The sequence below is a fragment of the Tamandua tetradactyla genome, chromosome 16, assembly GCF_023851605.1.
Source record: "Tamandua tetradactyla isolate mTamTet1 chromosome 16, mTamTet1.pri, whole genome shotgun sequence".
In the NCBI taxonomy this organism is placed as follows: Eukaryota; Metazoa; Chordata; class Mammalia; order Pilosa; family Myrmecophagidae; genus Tamandua; species Tamandua tetradactyla.
Genome location: NC_135342.1, coordinates 33,707,004 through 33,727,860, shown reverse-complemented (window position 1 = coordinate 33,727,860; position 20,857 = coordinate 33,707,004). Strand labels below are relative to the sequence as shown.

The following is a 20,857-nucleotide window of genomic DNA, read 5'->3' as shown; positions in this document are numbered from 1 at the left end:
TGTGGTTCCTTTACGGTGCAGGGAGCCAGACGCGTTTGTACTGTATCTACGACCCCTGCTGGAAGGACCTTCATCTTACCCGACCAAACCACTCCTAGGAATTTTACAGACTGTCTAGACTGCTGGGTCTTGGCATCGTTGATGGCCCATCTTTGGCTTGCTAAAAAGCGCTGTTAATGGCAGGGCGTCCATTTCTAGAGATGACATACTATCAGAAATAAGCATAATATCGTCAATAGAGTGAAACTCAGTAACGTTTTGTGGCTTTTCCCATCTTGCTAAATCAGCTGCCACCATTCTGTGACAGGTGGTGGGACTATTTAGGTACCCTTGTGGCAGAATCTGGAAAGTTCACTGCCGCCCTCCCCGCGTAAATGCAAATTGATCTTGAATATCTTCAGCTACTTGGATACCGAATAAGGCATTAGCTAAGTCTAATACATAATGAGACTTTCTTAACTGGGCTGGTAAGTTATCAAGAAGCACTGCAATATTAGGCACCATTGTGTGAATGGAAGGAGCAACCTTATTTAATCACCTGCCATTTTCCAACCCCCATTAGGTATTCTCACCGGCCATGCAGGACTTTTAAATGGGCTCTGTGCTGGTCCTGTGATCCGCACTCTGGACAGTTCTTTTAGTGTCTCACTGATTTCAGCATGTCTGCCCAGGAGGTGATATTGTTTGGTATGGGTCAGGCTCTCTTGGGTGGAGGCAGGTGTACTGGGGACCAAAGAACAGCACCCTGGATAACTGATTTCACCATGCAGACACAACGATGAGGTTCACATTCACCCCTAATATATATTTGTGAATGGGAGAAATACCTACAATGTACTTTTGGGGGGGTGAGGCACCCAATTTGCAATGTTTGGGTAGACCGCATTACTCATATGGCTTTGTCCCCTACCCTTCTATCACCTTTAGGCGCCCATTAAATCTCTGGGTTTTCCATAGATGAGTATGTATTCTGCTCCTGTATCAGTAAGGGCTTCAACATGCAAATGGAGAACAGTGGATAATTAGCTCTATGTGAGGAGAGGCCTCCAATCGCCTGCTGTCACCTGTATTTGAAGTCAACCACGACCCCACCCCTAGACTTCAGGGGTAGGGAGTACCCAACTCCTTATGCCAGACTTGCTTTCCTCTGGGGGTGAGGGGTACTAGGGGACTGATAACTGGTAGCGCAGAATTAGAGGCTGATATTTTTACTCCTTTGATGGCTTTTGCCCAAGTCCTACCAATATAGTGTTAGGTTATTTATGTTTTCTATTGGGGTGCTTGCGGCAATTAAATCGGCCCATAATTGTTAACAGGTTATACGTACAGGCCCCCACCCACCCCCAGCTCTTTTCCCCCTTCTTTCCATCTCACCCAAGTCTACTAGTGCCTGTGCCACCCTGTGAATGGCCTGGCCAACTAGGGGGCTTAGAATAGCCACGGATGTCCGATACCAGGCTGGAGGCGCAGTTTGCAAGATTTGACCCTTCATACCGGCTGTGAACAGCTCATCATCAGGTCCACGAAAGTGTTCAGCATAGGTTGCTTGCTTCATTCCCAATTCTCTGACTATATTCTGTAGTTCCTCCATAGATGACCGTTTACCTATTGTGGATGGCATATCACTCTCGTTAAGACAAGCCACTTTTCCTCTCTTTCTAAGCTAACTCGGCAGGTGACCCCACTGCCTTACCCCTTACATGGGACATCTCTCCCTATGTCCCATGATCTCAATAACCCATCAGCTATACTCTCTTAGTCTTTTGGTTTAAACTTTTCTTTAGTTCTACTAATTCTATGGGGATATACTCCCTCATTACTGTCTGCTTCTGAGCAAGGATCTCTTTCCAAAGTTATTGGAATCCCTGGTTGCGTTCATTTTTGGTAGTTATTAATGGCCTTTCTTGTTTAAACTCGTCTTCAATTTCAATTTTCTCCTCCTATTCTCCCTCTTCTGTACTCTCCCAGGGATCCCACACCTTCCAATCCCAGCCTTTCCTCTGGATATCCGCTGGGACCTGCCAGCACACATCTTCCATGCATTTTCACAACTTTTCGTGCCATTACTTTTCATTGTCCATCTTAAGTTTGTACCTTTTTTGCTCATACATTAGTGTCGTTGGAGCATGCTAACCTAAAATCCTCTTCTAGAGCTAAAGCCTCTTCTTATCTCCTCTCAGTTTCTGCTTTTAATTGGGCTTCAGCAGCAAATTGAACTGCCCGTGACAATGGCCACATGGTGGCAGCAATAGCTTCTTTTCCTTGCGAAATCTATTTGTTCCCAAAGTTTCCAACTTCAGGACAAATAATGCTCCAGCTGGCCCAAATTGGTCCAAATAAACGAGCTACCTTACCCCCCACCCCCCCTCCCGGAAGCTGACCTCCCTGGGATTGGCCCCGCGGATTCCCATGTTCAGAGTAGCTCTCTGTATCACCCAGGTCATTACAGGGATCATATGGGCAAGAACAAGGATGGCTAGGAGCCCAGCCTGGATTTGCAGGATTGTAAACAATGGAGGGGTAAGGGGAATGAGATGCACGTTTTTTTTTTCTTTTCTCTTTTTATTTCTTTTTCTGGAATGATGCAAATTTTCTAAAAATGATCATGGTGATGAATACAGAACTATGTAATAATGATAAAGTGAGCCATTGACTGTGTACTTTGGATGGACTGTATGTGTGTGACGTTATCTCAATAAAAATATTTTTAAAAAGAAAGCAGATTAGAGTTACCCAGGAAGAGGAGTTTGGGGAAGGGGCAAGGGAGAGCATCTGAAACGGGAAAACAAAAGTAATGCAAAGGAAACTTTGGAGTGGTGGAGCCGTCCTGCCTCCTGTCTGTGATGTGGTTACACAGATCTGTGCATGTGTTAGAACTCAACACATAGAACCGTACTCCATAAAAAGGTGGATTGTACTTGTACGTAAATTAACAGCTTTTTTAAAAGGCAAAAAGATATTTTTAAAAAGTCCCCTTTGTTTCCCGGTGCCTGCCCATGCAAAAAAATAGTTCTTGCATGTGCTCCCCCTGTTGTATCCTGTCAGTCAACATGGAACAGCATGCCCAGGGGAGCTGCTAGCTCAAGGACAGGACTGGAGGTCATCTGCCCCCTACAGTGGAGCTGCCTTACCCTCCCTGCACACCAGTGAGCAAGCAAAACTGTACTTTGCTATTGTAAAGCCATGGAGATTTCGAAGCAAAAAATTGACTAATACAGTTATGCCAAGACTATGAAGTCCTGTTCTGAAAAATACCTATTAGCATTTCCCAGAAGAGAGCATCCCACAGAACCTGCTGCCATGGGAAGGAGAAAAAAAAAAAAAAAAGATCATAAACAAGTTTCTTTGAAGTTACTGATGTGTAGTGGGACCAGTTCTGGCACAGACAGGCTATTTGTGCTTAGGGATGTGCACATAAGCTTAAAGATGCTCCTACAAGGGGGCCGGGGGGGGAGGAAGCTCATCTAAAAGTCTGTGGCTTCTCTGACCTCACACCTGTAGCCCTCTTGCCAAGCGCCTTTCCCATTGCTGACTGTGCTGTGTTTTCTCTCGCAGTCATAAATCTCAGACATAGGCGTGACTGTGGGCTGAGTCCTGTGGGTCCTTGCAAATCACCGAACCTGGCCGTGATCTTGGGGTCCTAATGCACATGACGGGTATCGTCGCAGGCCTGCCCTTGGTGGACCCAAAACTCCCCATGCCCTTGTACTGCATTTTTACACAACAGCACATGCAAGGCTGTTCTTGTAATTCTTTGTCTTGCAAATAACATTTGTTTCAAGGGAATGTCCCACCACTGCTTACCCTGAAAAGCTTTTGGCACATTTCTTCCTAAGTGGTTTTCCTCTCTGCCACGCAGGAGGCATTCTTTTGTGTTGGGACCTACTTTATTATCATCATATTTTCTAGTTTTTAACCCTCAGCATGCTTTTTAGCAGTTGCCAGTGCCTCACTGTTGGATATGCGGTAATTTGTTTTAAACATTCCCATTTAGATGACACTTAGATTATTGACAGCATTTTTGCCCTTGCCGGTAATGCGTGATGAGCGCTGTCATGCATAAATCCTTGACCACAATTTTGATTATTTCCTGAGGAGAGACCCCTGGGAGTAAAGTTACCTGGTCAAAGGGTATGAACTTTTTTTGAAGTTCTTGAATCTTATCCCTAGATTCTGCGAAACCTTTTTTGGCCAGTAGAAAATGAGGGTGGCCAGTTCCATCTGGTTCCCATGGAACTGTGGGGGAGTTTTCCATTGATGTTGGGTGAGATGTTGGAAAGTCCTTTTGCTCTTTTGAGCTGAGCAAGAGTCATAGGACATTGGGGTTCTCCTACTTTGCCTCTGAATCAAGTTAAGAGCTGCTGCTTAACTCAGTCCACAGCTTCAGCAAGCCACAGTGACCATTCTCTCTTTCTCTCTCTCTCTCTCATTTATTTGAGGATGCTGTCAGTGGAGTTGTTATTCGGAATTTTAAGCCCGATCCCAGAGCTCCTGTTTTAGAATGCAGCATCACGGCTGACAGCAGGAGGTGACCTTTCCTTCATCTTACCCAGCTCAGGAAAAGTGAGAGCAAGGAGTACAGGCACAGCTCTGACAGTTTTTTTTTTTGTTTTGTTTTTTTAATTTTTAAGCAAATAGATAAACATACTCCCATATTTCCATATATAAGTTTTATGGATTCCTTTTTGCTTTTTTTTTTTTTGCTGTGAGAACCAAGTAGACATGATAACATGCTATTGTGGTGAATACACAGATAGTCTATATTTTCCTCATGAAGTTTCTTTCCTTAGTCACATGTGGGGCAGCTGCAGCTGCGAGAGGTCTTAGCGATTTAATCCAGGCCCTCATTTCGCAGGGGAAACGGGGGCCCAGGGCAGCAGAGGCCCACCCCAGCCTCTCATCTGGGAAGGGTCAGCGCTGCCGGGTGGCCACACACAGAGAAGGGCCTCTGGATGCATTTGCTAAAATCCTCTCCTGTAGAGGTAAGGTTAGCCTTCAAAAGACAAGGGGTTTTGATTGAAAATGGATTTACTTTTACCCTGAGCAGCAGCTGCAAAAGAAATTTTTGTAAAAACCAGGATAGAAATTTGTTTCATTGGAATTTATTTTATAAATAAACCAAAAAATGTATAATCTGTAGCCTGCAATATAAGAAGTGCATTTATATAATTTTACTAAAAGTACAAGGAAACATTCCCGAATGAAAGAGCTGTCTATTAAACCATTTTCTGATAAAAAGAGAAGACCAGTGAGCAGAGCAGGAGGCTATATTCCCTTAGGAGTCAGTAAACCGAGAACAGAAGAAATGATACCTTAAACGCTCTAAATGTAAGGAATGCGTTTGGGTGGCTGAAGGATTAAGGAAGATAATGGAGCTGGAGTGCCTTTTGCATTAGCTTCTCTCTGTGTCCAGTGAGTTCTAAGAGGAAAGCTCCTGACAAACACAGAGGTGGGGGTCCCGGCTCTGCCCCAGCCGTCCTTTGAGTCAGCTCACGTAGGCCACATCTGGGGCCCCTGGCTGGGGTCCAGGGGTCTTCATAGAAGAGCATGGGTTTGGGGATGTCTCTGGAGAGTGGAAGCTACCTGTGTGATGCCACCAAGCCAGGCCCAGCAGTCCCAGCGGGCCTCAGGGGCTTGGGGACCCAGGGCTTTTGCTGGAGGCTTCCAGGGGAGGGGGTTTCCTGGTGGGAGGCACCCTATGGGAGGAGGGCAGGGGGGTGCTGGGAGCATGAGGCCGGTAATCACTCAGGAGTGAAGACCATGTCCATATTACAGGCAAGACTAGGCCATTTAAAATAGTTTTAATTAAATCTAACTGCTAACATATTTCCTGGGAGCAGCTTTTGGAAGCCTAGGGTATTGTTTGCAATCTCAGTGCCAAATTTCAAAATTTTTCCATGAAAAAAACACCCTCATAGAAACCCCAGGCCTACTTGTCTCTGCCACTGAGACCCTGTGTTTGTTGCATTTTATTTCCAGAGTTATTGCAGCAGACTATGACAAAACCATCAGGGCCTGGGACCTGGAGACAGGAAAGCTTCTGGTACGTTTGTCCCGCCTTGGTGCGGGTCGGGGAGCATCGCAGCCAGTGATCTTGACTGGGGGTCTCGGGCAGCCTTGGCTGGGCGTGCGGTGGGGGAGACGGCAACAGCTTCAGTCTTCGAGGGGAGGAGCATTTTCTTAGTGACCCAAGACGAAGATGTGAAAAGCACCCTCCAGGAGCCACTGCAGATGACGCAGGGCGGGGATTGGGCCACGAAAGCCTCTGGGACTTGGCTGACCCTGGGATGGATCTTGAAAGATGGAGATTTGGTTATGCAGAAAGAGGTGGGGGCAGGGCCTTCGGGGAGGGGGGCGTGAGGTGGGGGAGCACAGGGAAAGGGACCCCCCTCTGTGGGATGTTTAGATTTGATGGGACAGGAAGTAGGGTCAGAGGTTATGGGATAAAGGCCACATGGCCAAAGCCCAGCATTTCCAGGACCTTCCCTGCCTGTTCTCTGTCTATCTTGGACCACCATCCATTCATCCAAATAGGTCAGAGATCCGGGAACTCCCTCCCTCCCCGCCCTGTGCTCAGGCAACCCCAGTCCTGCTCAGGAGGCCACCCTGGGACCTCCCATCTCCTGCCCTACTGCCGTCCCTCGCCCCTCCACTCCCTTCCTCCTGGTTCACTCCTTAAAAAAAAAACAGCCTTTCTTCTTAGTGCAAATGCCAATATGTACTCACTGTTAGCATGAAATTATTCTATTACTATTTTAATGTTCTAGTATTAGTATTCTAAAAATTTTTTTAGAAAGACGAGGTATGCCAAGTTGAAAAAAATAATTGACATTTTCATCAATTCCTTGTTACAGGACGCTGAGGCCATTTTCACTTTTTTTCCTATTACTAGCAATGTTATGATGAGGGAAGTTTGTACGTACTTTTTATGCATAGACTATAGTATTTCTTGAGCTAAATCTATAGCTAAATTTCACTGCTAATTTGAAGGCTATAGAAAACCTGAATCTTGAAAAATTGCCCAGTTGCCTTCCAGAAAACTGTGCCAACTCATACACTAGGCATTCAACGAAGGCACACCATCTCCCCACCCCCACACGCTGGGCATCAGGATTTAAAAAATTTTTAGGCAACTTGGTAGGCAAAGAATGAGGCTGGCATTGATTACTCCTGGCTTTGAGCATTTTCCCAAACTTTTATTTCTTCCATAAATTTCCTGTTCTTGTCTCTAGCCAGTTTTTCTACCTGGGGTACTTGTCTTTTCCTTCCTTAAAAGTGCTTTTAATATTTTTTTAAAATAAATATATGAAATCTATTTCAAGGCATTAATATCTTCACCATATAAGGAAAGTTTACAAATTAATGAGAAAAAGTGAGGACCTTGGGCAAATGACATAAACAGATCATTATTTTACCAAGAATATTAATGGTCAACAACCATATGAAAAAAGTCAATCTTATCAACAATTCAAAAATGTAAATGATTACAAACAATGTGAATAAGATATCTTTTCTTAACATATTGGCAAATATTTTTTAAAATTTTTTAAATTCAAGATAATATCTAGGACCACTGTGGGGCATGGTGATAAGAAGGTAGTTATCTCATAGGAAAAAGTACTTTTAATTTTGCTGCACAAGTATTCCATACCATTTGCCAACTATGTGGCTGAATTTATTATCTAATTATCTGCTGCGGCTTGACAGACTGCTCCAAAACTTAACAGCTTGAAACAGCAAACACTGATTATTTCATGGAGCAGTTTAGCTGAGTGGCTCTGGGGTCTCACAGGAGGCCACAGTCAGGACCTCCTGGCACCTGAGGGTCTGACTGGAGCTGGAGGTTCGCCGCCAGGATGGCTCCTTGCCCTGGCTATGGGCAGGAGGCCTCAGTGCCTCTCCGTGTGGCTGCTCCACTGGGCTGTTCGAGTGTCCTCTGGACATTAACTTCCCCAGAGTGAGGGACCCAAGAGAGGGTAAGGAGGGAGCCCTGGTGCCTTTTATGACCTAGGCCTACACCTTCACCTCTGCCGTGTTCTGTTCGTTAGGACTGTGTCACTAAGTCCAACCCACACTCAGAAGGAAGAGGAACTGGCCCCAGCTTTTGGAGGGACGACTGTCAGAGGATTTGTGGGTGTATTAAAAAACGGTCACAATGGCAACACCCTAACTTAACATATCCAGAGAGATCCCCCTTCCCTACGTTGGTGAATCATTCATGCTTTCGTCTTGTGATTTGGTGGCAGCCACCCTGCCGCCAGGGGACTATGAGCTTCCCCAAAGGGCAGGGGCTGGAGTGTCACATGCCTGGGGCCAGGCACAGAGTGACCAAGCAGGAATTAACATGGCCACTACTTGCACCTTGCCACCAGCTCTGCCATGGGCTCTCTTTGCCTTGGTTCTCTGCCTCATATGAATCAAGAGTTAAAAGAGAAAAGAGAAAACTTAAAAATTATTCATTAAAAATAATGAACTAGGTTTGGTCCCGGATTTTAGCACCAAAATAATAATAATAATGAACTAAATTCAAACAAACTTAGAATTCCACTTCCTTATTTACACTGGTCTCATTTCAAATGCTTTATGAACACATGCAGCTTGTGGCAGCCATATAGGACATTTCCATTATCACAGAAAGTTCTACTGGACAGCTGGTCTAGAGAAAAAAAGTCTTAATTTTTTTTTTCCTCAGAGTAGTTGTAAGTTTACAGAAAGATCATGTAGAAACTACAGTTGCCCTCAGATACCCCCTCACTTTTCCTTTTTAACATTTTGTATTAGTGTGTTACCTTTGTTACAACTGAGGAAGCAATGTTATTATAATTATAATATTAACTCTAGTCCTAGTTTACCTTAGGGTTCACTCTTTCTGTTGTACAGTTCTATATTTAAAAAAAGCTTTTTTTGTCCTGGTAACACATATAGAGCCATTCTCATTTTAACTGCTTTCAAATGTACAATTCAGTGTTAATTTCTTTCACAGTGTTGTGCTGCCATTACCACCATCCATCCCCAAAACTTCTCCATCACTCCAAACAGAAATTCTGTATCCATTAAACATTAATTCCCCATTCCCCACTGCACCCCCACCTGGGTAACCATCACTCTAATTTCTGACCCTATGAATTTGCATATTCTAATTATATCATGCAAGTGAGATCATACAATATTTGTCTTTTTATATCTGGCTTGTTTCACTCAATGTGATGTCTTCGAGGTTCATCTATGTTGTAGCACAAATCAGAAAGTCATTCCTTTTTATGGCTAAAAAATATTCTGTTGCATGTATTTACCACATTTTGTTTTTCCATTCATCCATTGATGGACACTTGGGTTGCTTCCACCTTTTGGCTACTGTGAATACTGCTGCTATGAACGTCGATGTGCAGCTATCTGTTTGAGCCCCTGCTTTCAGTTCTTTTGGGTATTCACCTAGGAGTGGGATTGCTGGGTCATATGGTAATTCAAGGAAGCGGGAAAACAAACTTTCGATTGTTGTCCCATTTCAGTGGAAGATCAACCATGATAACTTCATAGTCTCCTGTAAGTTTTCTCCTGACGGTAAATATGTGGTCTGTGGCTTGGATTTGGATTGCGGAATCTGTGTAATGGATGCAGAAAACACCACCACCGTGGCATACCTTAAAGGTAAGTTGCACAGGCTCTGCTTGGTGCTTTATGAGCCTCTCTGTGTGGCTGCTCCATTGGGCTGCTTGAGTGTCCTCTGGACATTAGCTTCCCCAGAGGAGGGACCCAAGAGAGGGCTCACCACTGTCACGGCCACTGGGCACCTGTCCCATCGTGACTTGATTGCTTTGTGTGGTGAAACCATAATGGTACGAGCCTTGCCACTGAAGCTGGGACACTGATCGGCAAAAGCAGACAGTGACGTCCAAGGCTGATTCTTATCCATTAAGGCTTTCCTGTTCAATCTTGTTCTTGTAATAAATGAAACAGTGTTCTGCTCCAACTCCTTTGTGGACATTTGAAGTCTAATCTTTTAATGAGTAGAGGCTCAGCCTTCTTTGCGTTACCTGTATTTTAAAAACATAAAATAAGACATAGTCATTGAATGTCGGTTTCCTGCTGTGATACTGTGCTAGTGTTATGCCAGATGCCACCATTGGGGGAAATTGGGTGAAGTGCCTGTGGGATCTTTCTGAATTGTCCCTTACAACTGCACTGCACAGGAATCTACAATTCTCTCAAAATAAAAATTTTAAAAATACATAATCATTGTAAAAAGTTCTGTTAATATGCCTCTTCCCCTCCCAAGGGGGGGCCTATTATTAAGAGTACATTGCACATGCACGTACACAGACACACACACACTACTTCCCATATTTTATTTTATTTTTATCAGCCTGGAACTGTGATATGGGTGGTGCCCCAAAGCAGGCATTTCTCATGCTCTGACTTTGATGTCTCACTGCACACCAGGCTTCTCCACGCTCTGTCCCACCTCCAGGCCTCTGAAGATACTGTTCCTTGTGCCTAGAGCACCCTTTTTTCCTTGCTGACTCTTAGGTCCCTTTCTGACCCCTCCAGGCTGGGAGCCACGATGAGTCTCATGACGTCACATCGTGTCACCACCCTTGGCTCGCTGACAGGTGCTGCCTGCCCTAGGTTATCTTTCCCCTCAGGCTGTGCTCATCGTTCAAAGCCTGGCATGTGGCAGGCAGTCAGGAAACGTCTGAGTGAAGAGTCCCTTATAGAGTCCCTTGCATTTCCATCACATCGTTGCTAGCTGGGGGGCAAGGGTGAGGCTCCCAGTCCGGTGATGCATGGGGCTCAGAACACAGAGCACGTGGTGACGAGTCACTTTCCCTGTGCCTCAGATCATCACAAAAGGTCCATCACGGCGTGCTGTTTTGACCCCGACAGCCAGAAAGTGGCTTCCGTCTCCTCGGACAGGAGCATCAAGATCTGGGATGTGACTTCCCAGACCACGCTGCTCTCCATCACAAAGTGAGCTGGGGCCGTGGGACGCTGGGCAGCAGCCTGCAGCAGGGAGGTGGAGGGGAGGCCCCATGCATGCCTCCTGGACTTGGCGTGCACACCACTCCTCTCACGTCCAGCTGTGAGCCAATGTGCACATGGAATGGGGACATTATAAGGAAGCCAGAGACTGGGAGAAGGAAGGAAGCAGGCAGGCCAGGGGGGAGCCACCAGCTGTGGCCTGAGTGCCCAACTGGGTGTCAGGTCATATGTGGGCCAACACTGGACAATATTGCATGGAGTTTCTCTCCCATCCCCACCCCCAAAATGATGTTTAACAGCTCCTTAAAAATGAGAGATCTGATGACCCCTGCCAGATGGTGTGAGCCCTCTCCAGCAGCCCACGGACCCCTCCAGCCAGGATCCCAGAATATATCTTCACTTGGTCACCCTGCCAGCCCTACTTGATGGTGCTTCCTGCTGGCCTAGTGGTCTGGCCAGATGTTCACAGTGTTTAGGTTCCCATCCTCTGTGGGCTTCGGCCTCAGTTTCCCCACCTGAAAGCTGAGCATAATAGCAGTGGCTATCACATGGGGCTGACGTGAGGTCTGGAGATAATACACCAGTGTACTTAGCTGGGAGGTGGCCACATGGTGGGCACATGGAGTTATCTCCATGGGAACCTGGGTTGGGAGTGGGTGCAGTGAGGAAGACACAGCTCCTGCCATGGGGAAAGCATTGCCATCCACTCCATTCTGTTGCCCCAACAGTAGCTTAAGGTTAAATAAGAGAAATGTCCATTGGTATTTTTGATTTACCTGAATTTGTGATTTTTCTAGAAACGCAGCTTTTAGCCAGAAAATTAGTGAGGAGTCTCAGAGCTACAGGACATGGATGGCTTTATGGGTGTGCAACCTGTGGAGTCACAGGGGACACTACCTCCCACCAACTCAGAGGAGCCCCGTGCTTCAATTAATGCTCTGAAATTCTAAATGAATAAGGCACCCTGCATTTTAATTTTGCACTGCGCACTGCCTGCAAATTACATAGGATTTAAAACTTTCATAATCCTAACTGATTTTTGAAGTTTGCAAGAAGTAAACATCAGAACTTTGTTATAGTTTTTGGCTTTAACCCTCAAACATTTGGAAAACTCAAGAGAAGAAGGAAAGTCTATTGTATTTACTCATATGTTGCTTACTGCATTGTTCCTTAATTCTTGGTGCTCCATGTTTCTTTCTTTTATAGTTTCCTTTCTGTTTAGAGAACTTCCTTTAGCTGTTCTTTTAGGCCTGTCAGCAACAAATTCTCTTAGTTTTCCTGTGAAAAAATATCTTGATTTCCCTTCATTTCTGAAGGCTTTTTTTTTTTTTCTGGATCTAGAAATCTGGGTTATCCTTTTTTTTTTTTTTTTTAGCACTTGAAATATGTCATGTCACTTTCTTCTGGTCTCCATGGTTTCTTTCTTTCTTTCTTAAACTTTTTTATTGTATAATATAACATATACACAAAGTAAAGAAAGGAAAAAGCAATAATTTTCAAAGCACTCTTCAAAAAATAGTTACAGGACAGATCCCAGAGTTTTCATGGGCTACCATACCATCATCTCAGATTTTTTTTTCTAGCTGCTCCAGAATATAGACTCCATGGTTTCTGATGAGAAATCCTCTGCCATATAAATTGTTTTCCCCTACAGGTATTGTACCATTTTTCTCTCACTACCTTCAAGATTTATTCTTTGTTCAATTCTGAGAAATTTCAGCTATCATTTCTTCAAATACTTTTTCAGTCCTACCAACTTTATCCTTTCCTTCTGGGGCTCTGAGAGCACAAATGTTAGATCTTTCATTATAGTTATACAGGTCTCTGAGATATTTTTTTCAATGTATTTTCTCTCCCTTCATATTTCATATTGTTCTGTCTTCAAGTTCACTGATTCTTCCTCTGTCCCATTCATTCTGCTGTCAAGCCTAACCCTGACCCAGTGCTTTTTTTTTTTTTTGATTGTTGTATTTTTCAGCTCTAAAACTTCCATTTGGTTTTTTATATCTTCTATTTCTCTGCTGATAATTGCTATTTTTTCATTTGTTTCAAGCAAGGCTACAATTGTCCATTGAAGCATTGTTACAACAGCTGCTTTAAAATCCTTGTCAGATAATTCTAATATCTCTGTCATCTTGGTGTTGGCTGCCTTTTCTCATTGTATTCTTGGCATGATGAGTGGCCTTTAGTTGTATCCTGGACATTTTTGGTATTTCACTATGGGACTCTGAATCTTATTTAAATCTTCTCATTTAAACAGGCTACTTTCCGCTCTGCAAGGGAGGAAATTACTGACAGGGGTGGTTTGGGGGCTGTAGTTTTTCATATAGTGTTTGGATGGTATAGGGCTATTATTGCCTAAAAGTTTTCTGTCTTTCTAGGCTTTTTGTGGGGACTTTTTTTTTTGCATGAGCAGGCACAGGAATGGAACCCAGGTCTCCAGCATGGCAGGTGAGAACTCTGCGTGCTGAGCCACCATGGCCCACCCATTATGGGTACTTTTTGTCTGAACTCATTGGTTTCCTGGTTCTAGGCTTTTCCAGAAACGAGTCTGGGATATATGAGGCAAAATAAAAACCCAGGAAACCTATGGATGCTATTTGAGGTCCCTGGCTACTCTGCCTTTTCTCCACCTTTCAGAGTCTTCTTGTGTTTGTTTTATAGATAATGCCCAGGGTTTTTAGCTGTACTCAGCAGGACAGATAGGGAGAAGTGTATTGAATCCATCTTTTGGAACTGCAAGCCCAACATAAGCACTTTTCTCAAACTTTCATACTAAATAAAATGGAGATGTAGCATTTATTTGAAACAAGAGCCCCATTTCAGAGAACAGAGAGTCTCAAACTCCAATGACAATGTCTGGATTCCAGGGAGGGCTTGTTGTCTGCCTTCGGTATATGCCAAGCAGTCTACAGACTACTGGCCTCTGGAATTTGGGAAGTTTTTACCAATGTCAACCCCCTGGGAAATTGACATTTCTTCTTCATTGACCTTGTCAGATAATCTAACATCTGTGCCTTTCAAAGAACTGAAGCCCAATACTCTGACCTGAGCTTTGGAAATTTTTTTCAACCTTTCTTCATAAAATGACTGATTTAATGATCCAGGCTACTCAGAGATGCTCATTTATATTTATAGGTTCACGTGAAAACTGTTTACAACAAAAGATGATAATCACAGGTAAAATACTTTGAGATTCACAAACAAAACAAAAAGCAGAAAATTCTGGGTTTTTTTAAAAGAAGACGTTTAAAATTGAGACCAAGTAATTATTGTATTAAACACACAACTTTAAACTCTACTTTAATAAGACTGACGATGGCTGAGGAGAGAATTCTTAAACCCTCCAGGAGCGAACGCATTAACATGCACCCCTCCTTCTGTGTTTCAGGGCCCATGAAAACTTAATCTCAAACTGCTGTTTTACCTTCAGCGGCCATTTCCTGTGTACAAGCTCCTGGGATAAAACCCTGAAAGTCTGGAATGTCCACACAGGGGAGTTTCGGAACCACGGAGCCTGTGTGACTCTGATGCAGGGCCATGAAGGTTCTGTAAGCTCCTGCCAATTTTCCAGAGATTGTGAGTAATTAACATGTGGCAGGATTCTATGCTATGGAACCTGTGGGAGTGCTGGGAAGTTCATTATTTTCCATTCACAGACTTGCTACAAGACAGAGGGGTGATTCCAAATGATGCCTCCAGTAACGTGGCCAAGAAGGAGATTCAGAGGCACAAGTTTATGAGTGACAGAAACGCAGCTCAGTGTGGCTGAAGCATTGTAATGAAAAAGCCCAGGAGCAGGTCTGACTTGATGCATGGCTTGCTCTGGATACCCAAATGTCTTCCAGATCAGCTTCCCTCTTGTGTAGGCCTCTGAGGGTCCAGGTTTACATGGTCCTGGCTGCTGGCAGTCCTGGAGAAAGACCTACTTTCTGACCGTGACCCCTCAAGACCCAAGGAAGACTCCCATTGACTTAGCTTGACACATGCATCCATCCCTGAACCAATCACATTAGCAGGGCATGGAAGGCTCTGATTGACCAGGCCTTGGTGACTGGCCTATTCCCAGAGCTAGGGTGGGAGTTGGTCCTCTCTGAACCAGAGGGACTGAAAATAGACAAGGGGTGGTTCCCCACAGGAAAATTGGGGAGCTGCTGCCAGATGAAGGGTCATGGATGTGAAAAGGTGCGATGTCAGGCAGCTGTCAGGAGTGGCCAGCCCCTGTGAATGAGCCAAATGTTTCCCTCCCCCATCCTTATGGGGGTAGGGGAGGGGCTGGCCTGTACACACGCAGTTGGGGCCAACTTTGAGAGATGCTAGGGTGTTTCTCTCTCCAGAAGCATCCTATATCTAAGTCAACCTCACACTCCCAGTGTGAGGTCCCCTATGAGCTTCTGTCCTCAGATTTATTTGGTTTGACGTCGCATCATAGCTTGGAGCTTACTGAGCCACAGCAGGAAGGGGTTTCAGTGTCCTCAGTATGAGCCATTCCTCCAAGCTCAACCTCAGCCGGCTTCAGCCTCACCAGAGGAGGGGGCATTTGGCTGCAAAACACGATCTCCCCCAGCCCAAGACTCTTTTCACTTTGTGTTTCAGCCTCCTTCCTCGTGTCTGGAGGGCTTGACAAGACTGTGGCTGTTTGGGATGTAGGAGAAGGCTACCGGAAACTGTCATTGAAGGTAAGAGTGCCAGCACCATTGTGAGTCATCCCATGCTGGGTGCTGGGTGCTGGGGAGGCAGCTGTGGGTGAGACAGACCTACACGCCCCTAATGGAGTGGACACCCCTGTAAGGAAGGATACACAAGCACCCAGCAAAAAAATCACTGACAGTGATGAGTGAAACCAAGAACCCACAACAGGGTGATGTGATAGAGACAGACTCTGGCACTAATCCATGTCAGGTTTTAGATGGTAGCCGACTGAGAAATCAGAGAAACTGAGTCCGAGTTTAAAATTTTATTGTCCTGGGGCGAGGTTCCCGGGTCCGGGTGCTCAGGGTGCGGGCCGGGGAAGTCGCGCCCCTCTAGAGCTGCGGAGTTAGATATAGGCTAGCTAGTGAGGGGTGCTGACGATGCCTATGGGACCTCCTGTGGTAGGTTAGGAGTTTCGCAGGCTTTAGGGCCGGGGGCATAGCTACGGGGCCCTGGGTCCTTTGTTTGTCAGGGCAGGTCCTGATTGGCTGAGTTCGAACAGCTGTATGTCCGGATGTTCACGGGTTTTAGTTCGGGTGGGGGCCTTCCAGCCAGAGGCTACCAGGCCAGGTTTTACAATCTAGAGTGGCAGTATTTGAGCCAAGAACTGGCTGGCAAGGTGGAACTGGAGGAGCCAGGATCCTGGGGAAGGGCATCCAGGCAGGTGGGATGGCAATTGCAAAATCCCAGAGCAGGTTTGGACAGCAAATGCTGTCCAAGAACAGCAGAAATTACCTTGCAGAGGGACAGATGCCATAATGAACCCTGCACAGAAAGCTGGGGGTTTCCAAAATGGGGTGGGGTGGGGACTCATTAGAGTACTTTGGACTGAAAGTTAGAGGAGACCCCACTCGGAGTGGCTCTATGATAAAGGAATGGATTATCTGACACAGCAAGAATCCAGAGGTTGGGTAGTGCCCTCTGTTCCATGGGACCTCCTACCATGAGATTTCTGCAGACTTCAGGTCTTGCATGGGCATATCTGGCTCGATTCTTGCATCTGGACTCTTGGTTTTTCTGTTTCCCTTGATGCAATGTAGATGGGATGCTTTGAGCAGCACAAAGTTTGGAACCCCACCTTGTCCTCCCCCCGCCCTGCACATCTCTCTGAGTTGCCTTCCCTTAGGGTTTGGGGGAGACAGAGGGAATTTACATCACAATTTACATCACAATCACCATCTTGCAAGGGAATGTTTGAAGTTCCTTTGTCTGTCCATCAGGCTGTTCTGTTCTCTCTCCCCCTCTCTGTTCTTCTATGCTCAGATTCCTTCCTTTGCAGAGAACCTAACCTCCCCTCCTGGTCCCCTTCCCTCTGCCATACCACATTGCCTCCTCATCTACCTCTTTCCAAAAGAAGGTAAAGATGCTAAGGCAGAGCCCTGGGGTCATTAAGTGTCATAACCAGCAGGGGTATCTGTCTCCCCTGAGCTCCTTTTTACAACCCCCTATTTGCTTAAGGCCCAGTGGTTGGCTTGCAGTTTCTTGCAATCACTGCCGTGGCCTCTGTCTGCTATTTCCTAAACAAAGAAGTTTCCTCTGCAGGAGGTGTTTCGGGATCCACTGAGAAGATAATCTACTCTTCTCATCCTACTAAATCCCGCACTATTATTTTTTAAACTACAGACAGTGCCATGATATACACAGGCACGGTGAGCCTTTGCACTCTGTGTTCCACCCTAGATGTTGAAGAAGCCAGGGAAGTGCAATTAGTTGCTCCTATACAAATGTAAGCAACACTAGATTCCTGGCTTGTGTTTTTTTTTGGTTGTTGTTATAAAGGCATTTTCTCCAGGTCTTACATTAAAATCTTGTTTTTCTTCAGGGCCATGATGACTGGGTGATGGATGTAGCTATTAGCAACAACAAGAAATGGATCCTGTCTGCTTCGAAGGTAAAGGTGGGCAGCCATTGAGGGACTTAAATTCTCTATCGCATTCATCAGAACTGGTGAAAACAGAGGTGTTATTGCCACAGAAAAGCCTGGGCAGGCTCAGTCTAGGCGCACACCTGGCTAGGTCATCCTCATCAGGAAGCCACCTGGGGACGTGGGAAGCAGGAGTAGGAGTTGCTGGGCATTCAGGTGTCCAGACCATGGATACTTGAGCTCGGGGGGCCAACCCTTGAGGGACAGAGCCCCCCAGAGGCCTCGGAGGGGAAGCCTCAGTTCACTGACAAGCAGCAGATAATAATTAAGCAAATAATATGTGAGAAAAATATCAAAATACTTTATAATATTTCTTTCTGTACTCTGATACAGCAACTTATTTTTCTGTTTGGAAAAACACTCTTTGTTAGAAATTTACGCTGTATAGACTATGGTATTGTGTATTCTTAAGATACATAAATGTAAGACCTTTGCAAAACAGAACCTATATATAACAGAACCGACTAAGCAGATATTACCTACATTTAATAAAAAAAGATATTTCTTTCTGTCCCATAATACAGTAGGATATTTTCATTCTTTCTGTTTACTTTTCCAAAAAGACTTCTCTGAACTGCCCGTAGCCTATAGGACATCCTTCTTTGTTTTGTGTAGTGGTAAAACTGTATACTGACAAATGTAAAATTCACTTTGACTTGCAACTCTGCTATCATCGAGCCCGTGTTACATTGATTCTTAGTTGTCAGCCCAATGTGATGACATCAAGCTAAGTACCTTCTTAACAAAAGTGTTTGCATGCAGAATACTCCAGATTTTACTTACTGACCTCAACAGTTTTTTTAATGCAATTTTATTGAGATATAGCTACATACCATATAATCATTCAAAGCATACAATCAGTCGTTCACAGAATCATCACATAGTTGTGCATTCATCATGACAATAGATTTTTGAGCATTTACATTATTCCATAAACAATAAAAATAAGAATAAAAATAAAAGTAAAAAAGAATACCCAAAACATTCCATACCCCTTAGTCCCCCTATTATTTATTTATTTTTTGTCCTTATTTTTTTTTACTCATTTGTCCATACACTGGATAGAGGGAGTGTCTGTCATACGGTTTTTGTAATCACACGGTCACACCATAAGAGTTGTATAGTTATGCAATCAACTTCAAGAATCAAGGCTATTGGATTACAGTTCAATGGTTTTAGGCATTTTTCTCTATCTACTCCAATATACCAAAAAGTGAAAAGGGTTATCTATATACTGCCTATGAAAATCTCCCAGAACGACCTCCTGGCGCTATTTGAAATTTCCCATCCACTGAAACTTTATTTTGTTTCATTTCTCATCCCCCTTTTGCTCAAGAAGTCTTTCTCAATTCCATGTTACTAGGGAGATTTACACTGCTGGAATCATGTCCTACATAGGGGAGGGCAGTGAGTTTACCTGTTAAGTTGGCTTAGAGAAAGGGGCAGCATCTAAGCGACAAAAGAGGTTTTTGGGGGTGACTCTTAGGCATAATTATAAGTAGGCTTAGCTTCTCCTTTGCAGGAATAAATTTCATAAGGGCAAGCCCCAAGATCGAGGGCTTGGCCTATTAAATTGGTAACCCCCAATACTTGTGAGAATATCAGGTCTTCCCCAGGTAGGGAAGTTTAATATTGCCACATTTCTCCCCAGTCCCTCAAGGGGACTTTGAAAATAACTTTTTAGCTTCTGCTCAGATTACTCTGGGATGTATCAGGGAATCACATGCACCTGTATAAATCAACAAGCTCTCACTCCCTATTCAGAGTTCCATGTAGTTATGGTGTTCAAATAAACTGACCATACAAGTTAAATTAGTAGTGTGCTACCGAAAATAAAATTTTTGCAGCAAATAAACATCTCTTCCTTTATCTCACACAGAAGTTTGAAGTTTTAAAGCATAGTCAATATCATCCTTTATCATCTGATTTACCTCAGTCCTAACTAGATCAGCTTCATTCACATATCTAATTGATGTTTGATATCTTTTTCATCTTTTTAAACAGTTGCTATTTATGGGCGTAATGCTTACTTTCATAGCGGCAGAACTCTAGCTTTGAGTTTCAGGTGTCACACAGATACCCGAAGTTTCTGGGGACAACCAGGTTATAAACAAACAGCTCAGCACCTCAGAATTTAGAAATAACAGTTACAACTCTGGAATAGATGTGACTGCTGTAAGAGTTTACAACCTACAACCCTTTACAATAAGTTTTCCCCTGATAACCCATGCTCTTGAATTCAACTCTCGGGTTTGCACATGGTAGTTAGTTCCTGTTAGTGAAGTGTTATAATATCTGTTGTTCATTCCTGGCTTATTTCACTCAACATACTGTCCTGAGGGTACATTCACCTAGTTGCGTGCCTCAAAACTTCATTCCTTCTTGGAGCTGCTCAATATTCCATTATATGTTACATCACAGTTCACCCTTCCATTCATCAGTCAATGTACCCTTAGGTCACCTCCATCCCTTGCAAATCATGAATACTGCCACCATAAATACCAGGGTGTGAATGCCCATTTGCATGTTTGCTTTCAGTTCTTCCAAGTGTATACTTAACTATGGGGTTTTCTGGCTGATATGGCAACCCTATACTTATCCTTCTGTGGAACCACCTGTCTAATTGCTCTGGCTAGAACTTCCAACACAATGTTGAATAACAGTGGTGATAGAGGACATCGTTGTCTTGTTCCTGATCCTCAGTGGGGAAAAACTGAAAACTTTCCCCCTAAGATCAGGAACAAGACAAGGATGTCCACTATCACCACTGTTATTCAACATTGTGCTGGAAGTTCTAGCCAGAGCAATTAGACAAGAAAAAGAAATACAAGGCATCAAAATTGGAAAGGAAGAAGTAAAACTATCACTGTTTGCAGATGATATGATACTATATGTTGAAAACCCTGAAAAATCCACAGCAAAACTACTAGAGCTAATAAATGAGTACAGCAAAGTGGCAGGTTACAAGATCAACATTCAAAAATCTGTAGCATTTCTATACACTAGTAATGAACAGTCTGAGGGGGAAATCAAGAAACAAATTCCATTCACAATTGCAACTAAAAGAATAAAATACTTAGGAATAAATTTAACTAAAGAGACAAAAGACCTATACAAAGAAAACTACAAGAAACTGTTAAAAGAAATCACAGAAGACCTAAATAGATGGAAGGGCATACTGTGTTCATGGATTGGAAGACTAAATACAGTTAAGATGTCAATTCTACCTAAATTGATTTACAGATTCAATGCAATACCAAT

At 44.1% G+C, this 20,857-nt stretch overlaps 1 protein-coding gene across 1 annotated transcript in view; it reads left to right on the top strand.

The window, feature by feature from the left end:
- The window catches only part of WDR88 (WD repeat domain 88), a 56,346-nt gene that overhangs the window by 15,958 nt on the left and 19,531 nt on the right, over positions 1 to 20,857 (top strand). The window contains exons 3-9 of the mRNA XM_077132240.1: positions 4,440 to 4,528; positions 5,980 to 6,043; positions 9,510 to 9,648; positions 10,839 to 10,968; positions 14,372 to 14,559; positions 15,577 to 15,659; positions 17,495 to 17,563. Of these exons, the coding sequence (XP_076988355.1) occupies positions 4,440 to 4,528; positions 5,980 to 6,043; positions 9,510 to 9,648; positions 10,839 to 10,968; positions 14,372 to 14,559; positions 15,577 to 15,659; positions 17,495 to 17,563 (762 nt within the window). The remainder of the gene's footprint in view (positions 1 to 4,439; positions 4,529 to 5,979; positions 6,044 to 9,509; positions 9,649 to 10,838; positions 10,969 to 14,371; positions 14,560 to 15,576; positions 15,660 to 17,494; positions 17,564 to 20,857) is intronic.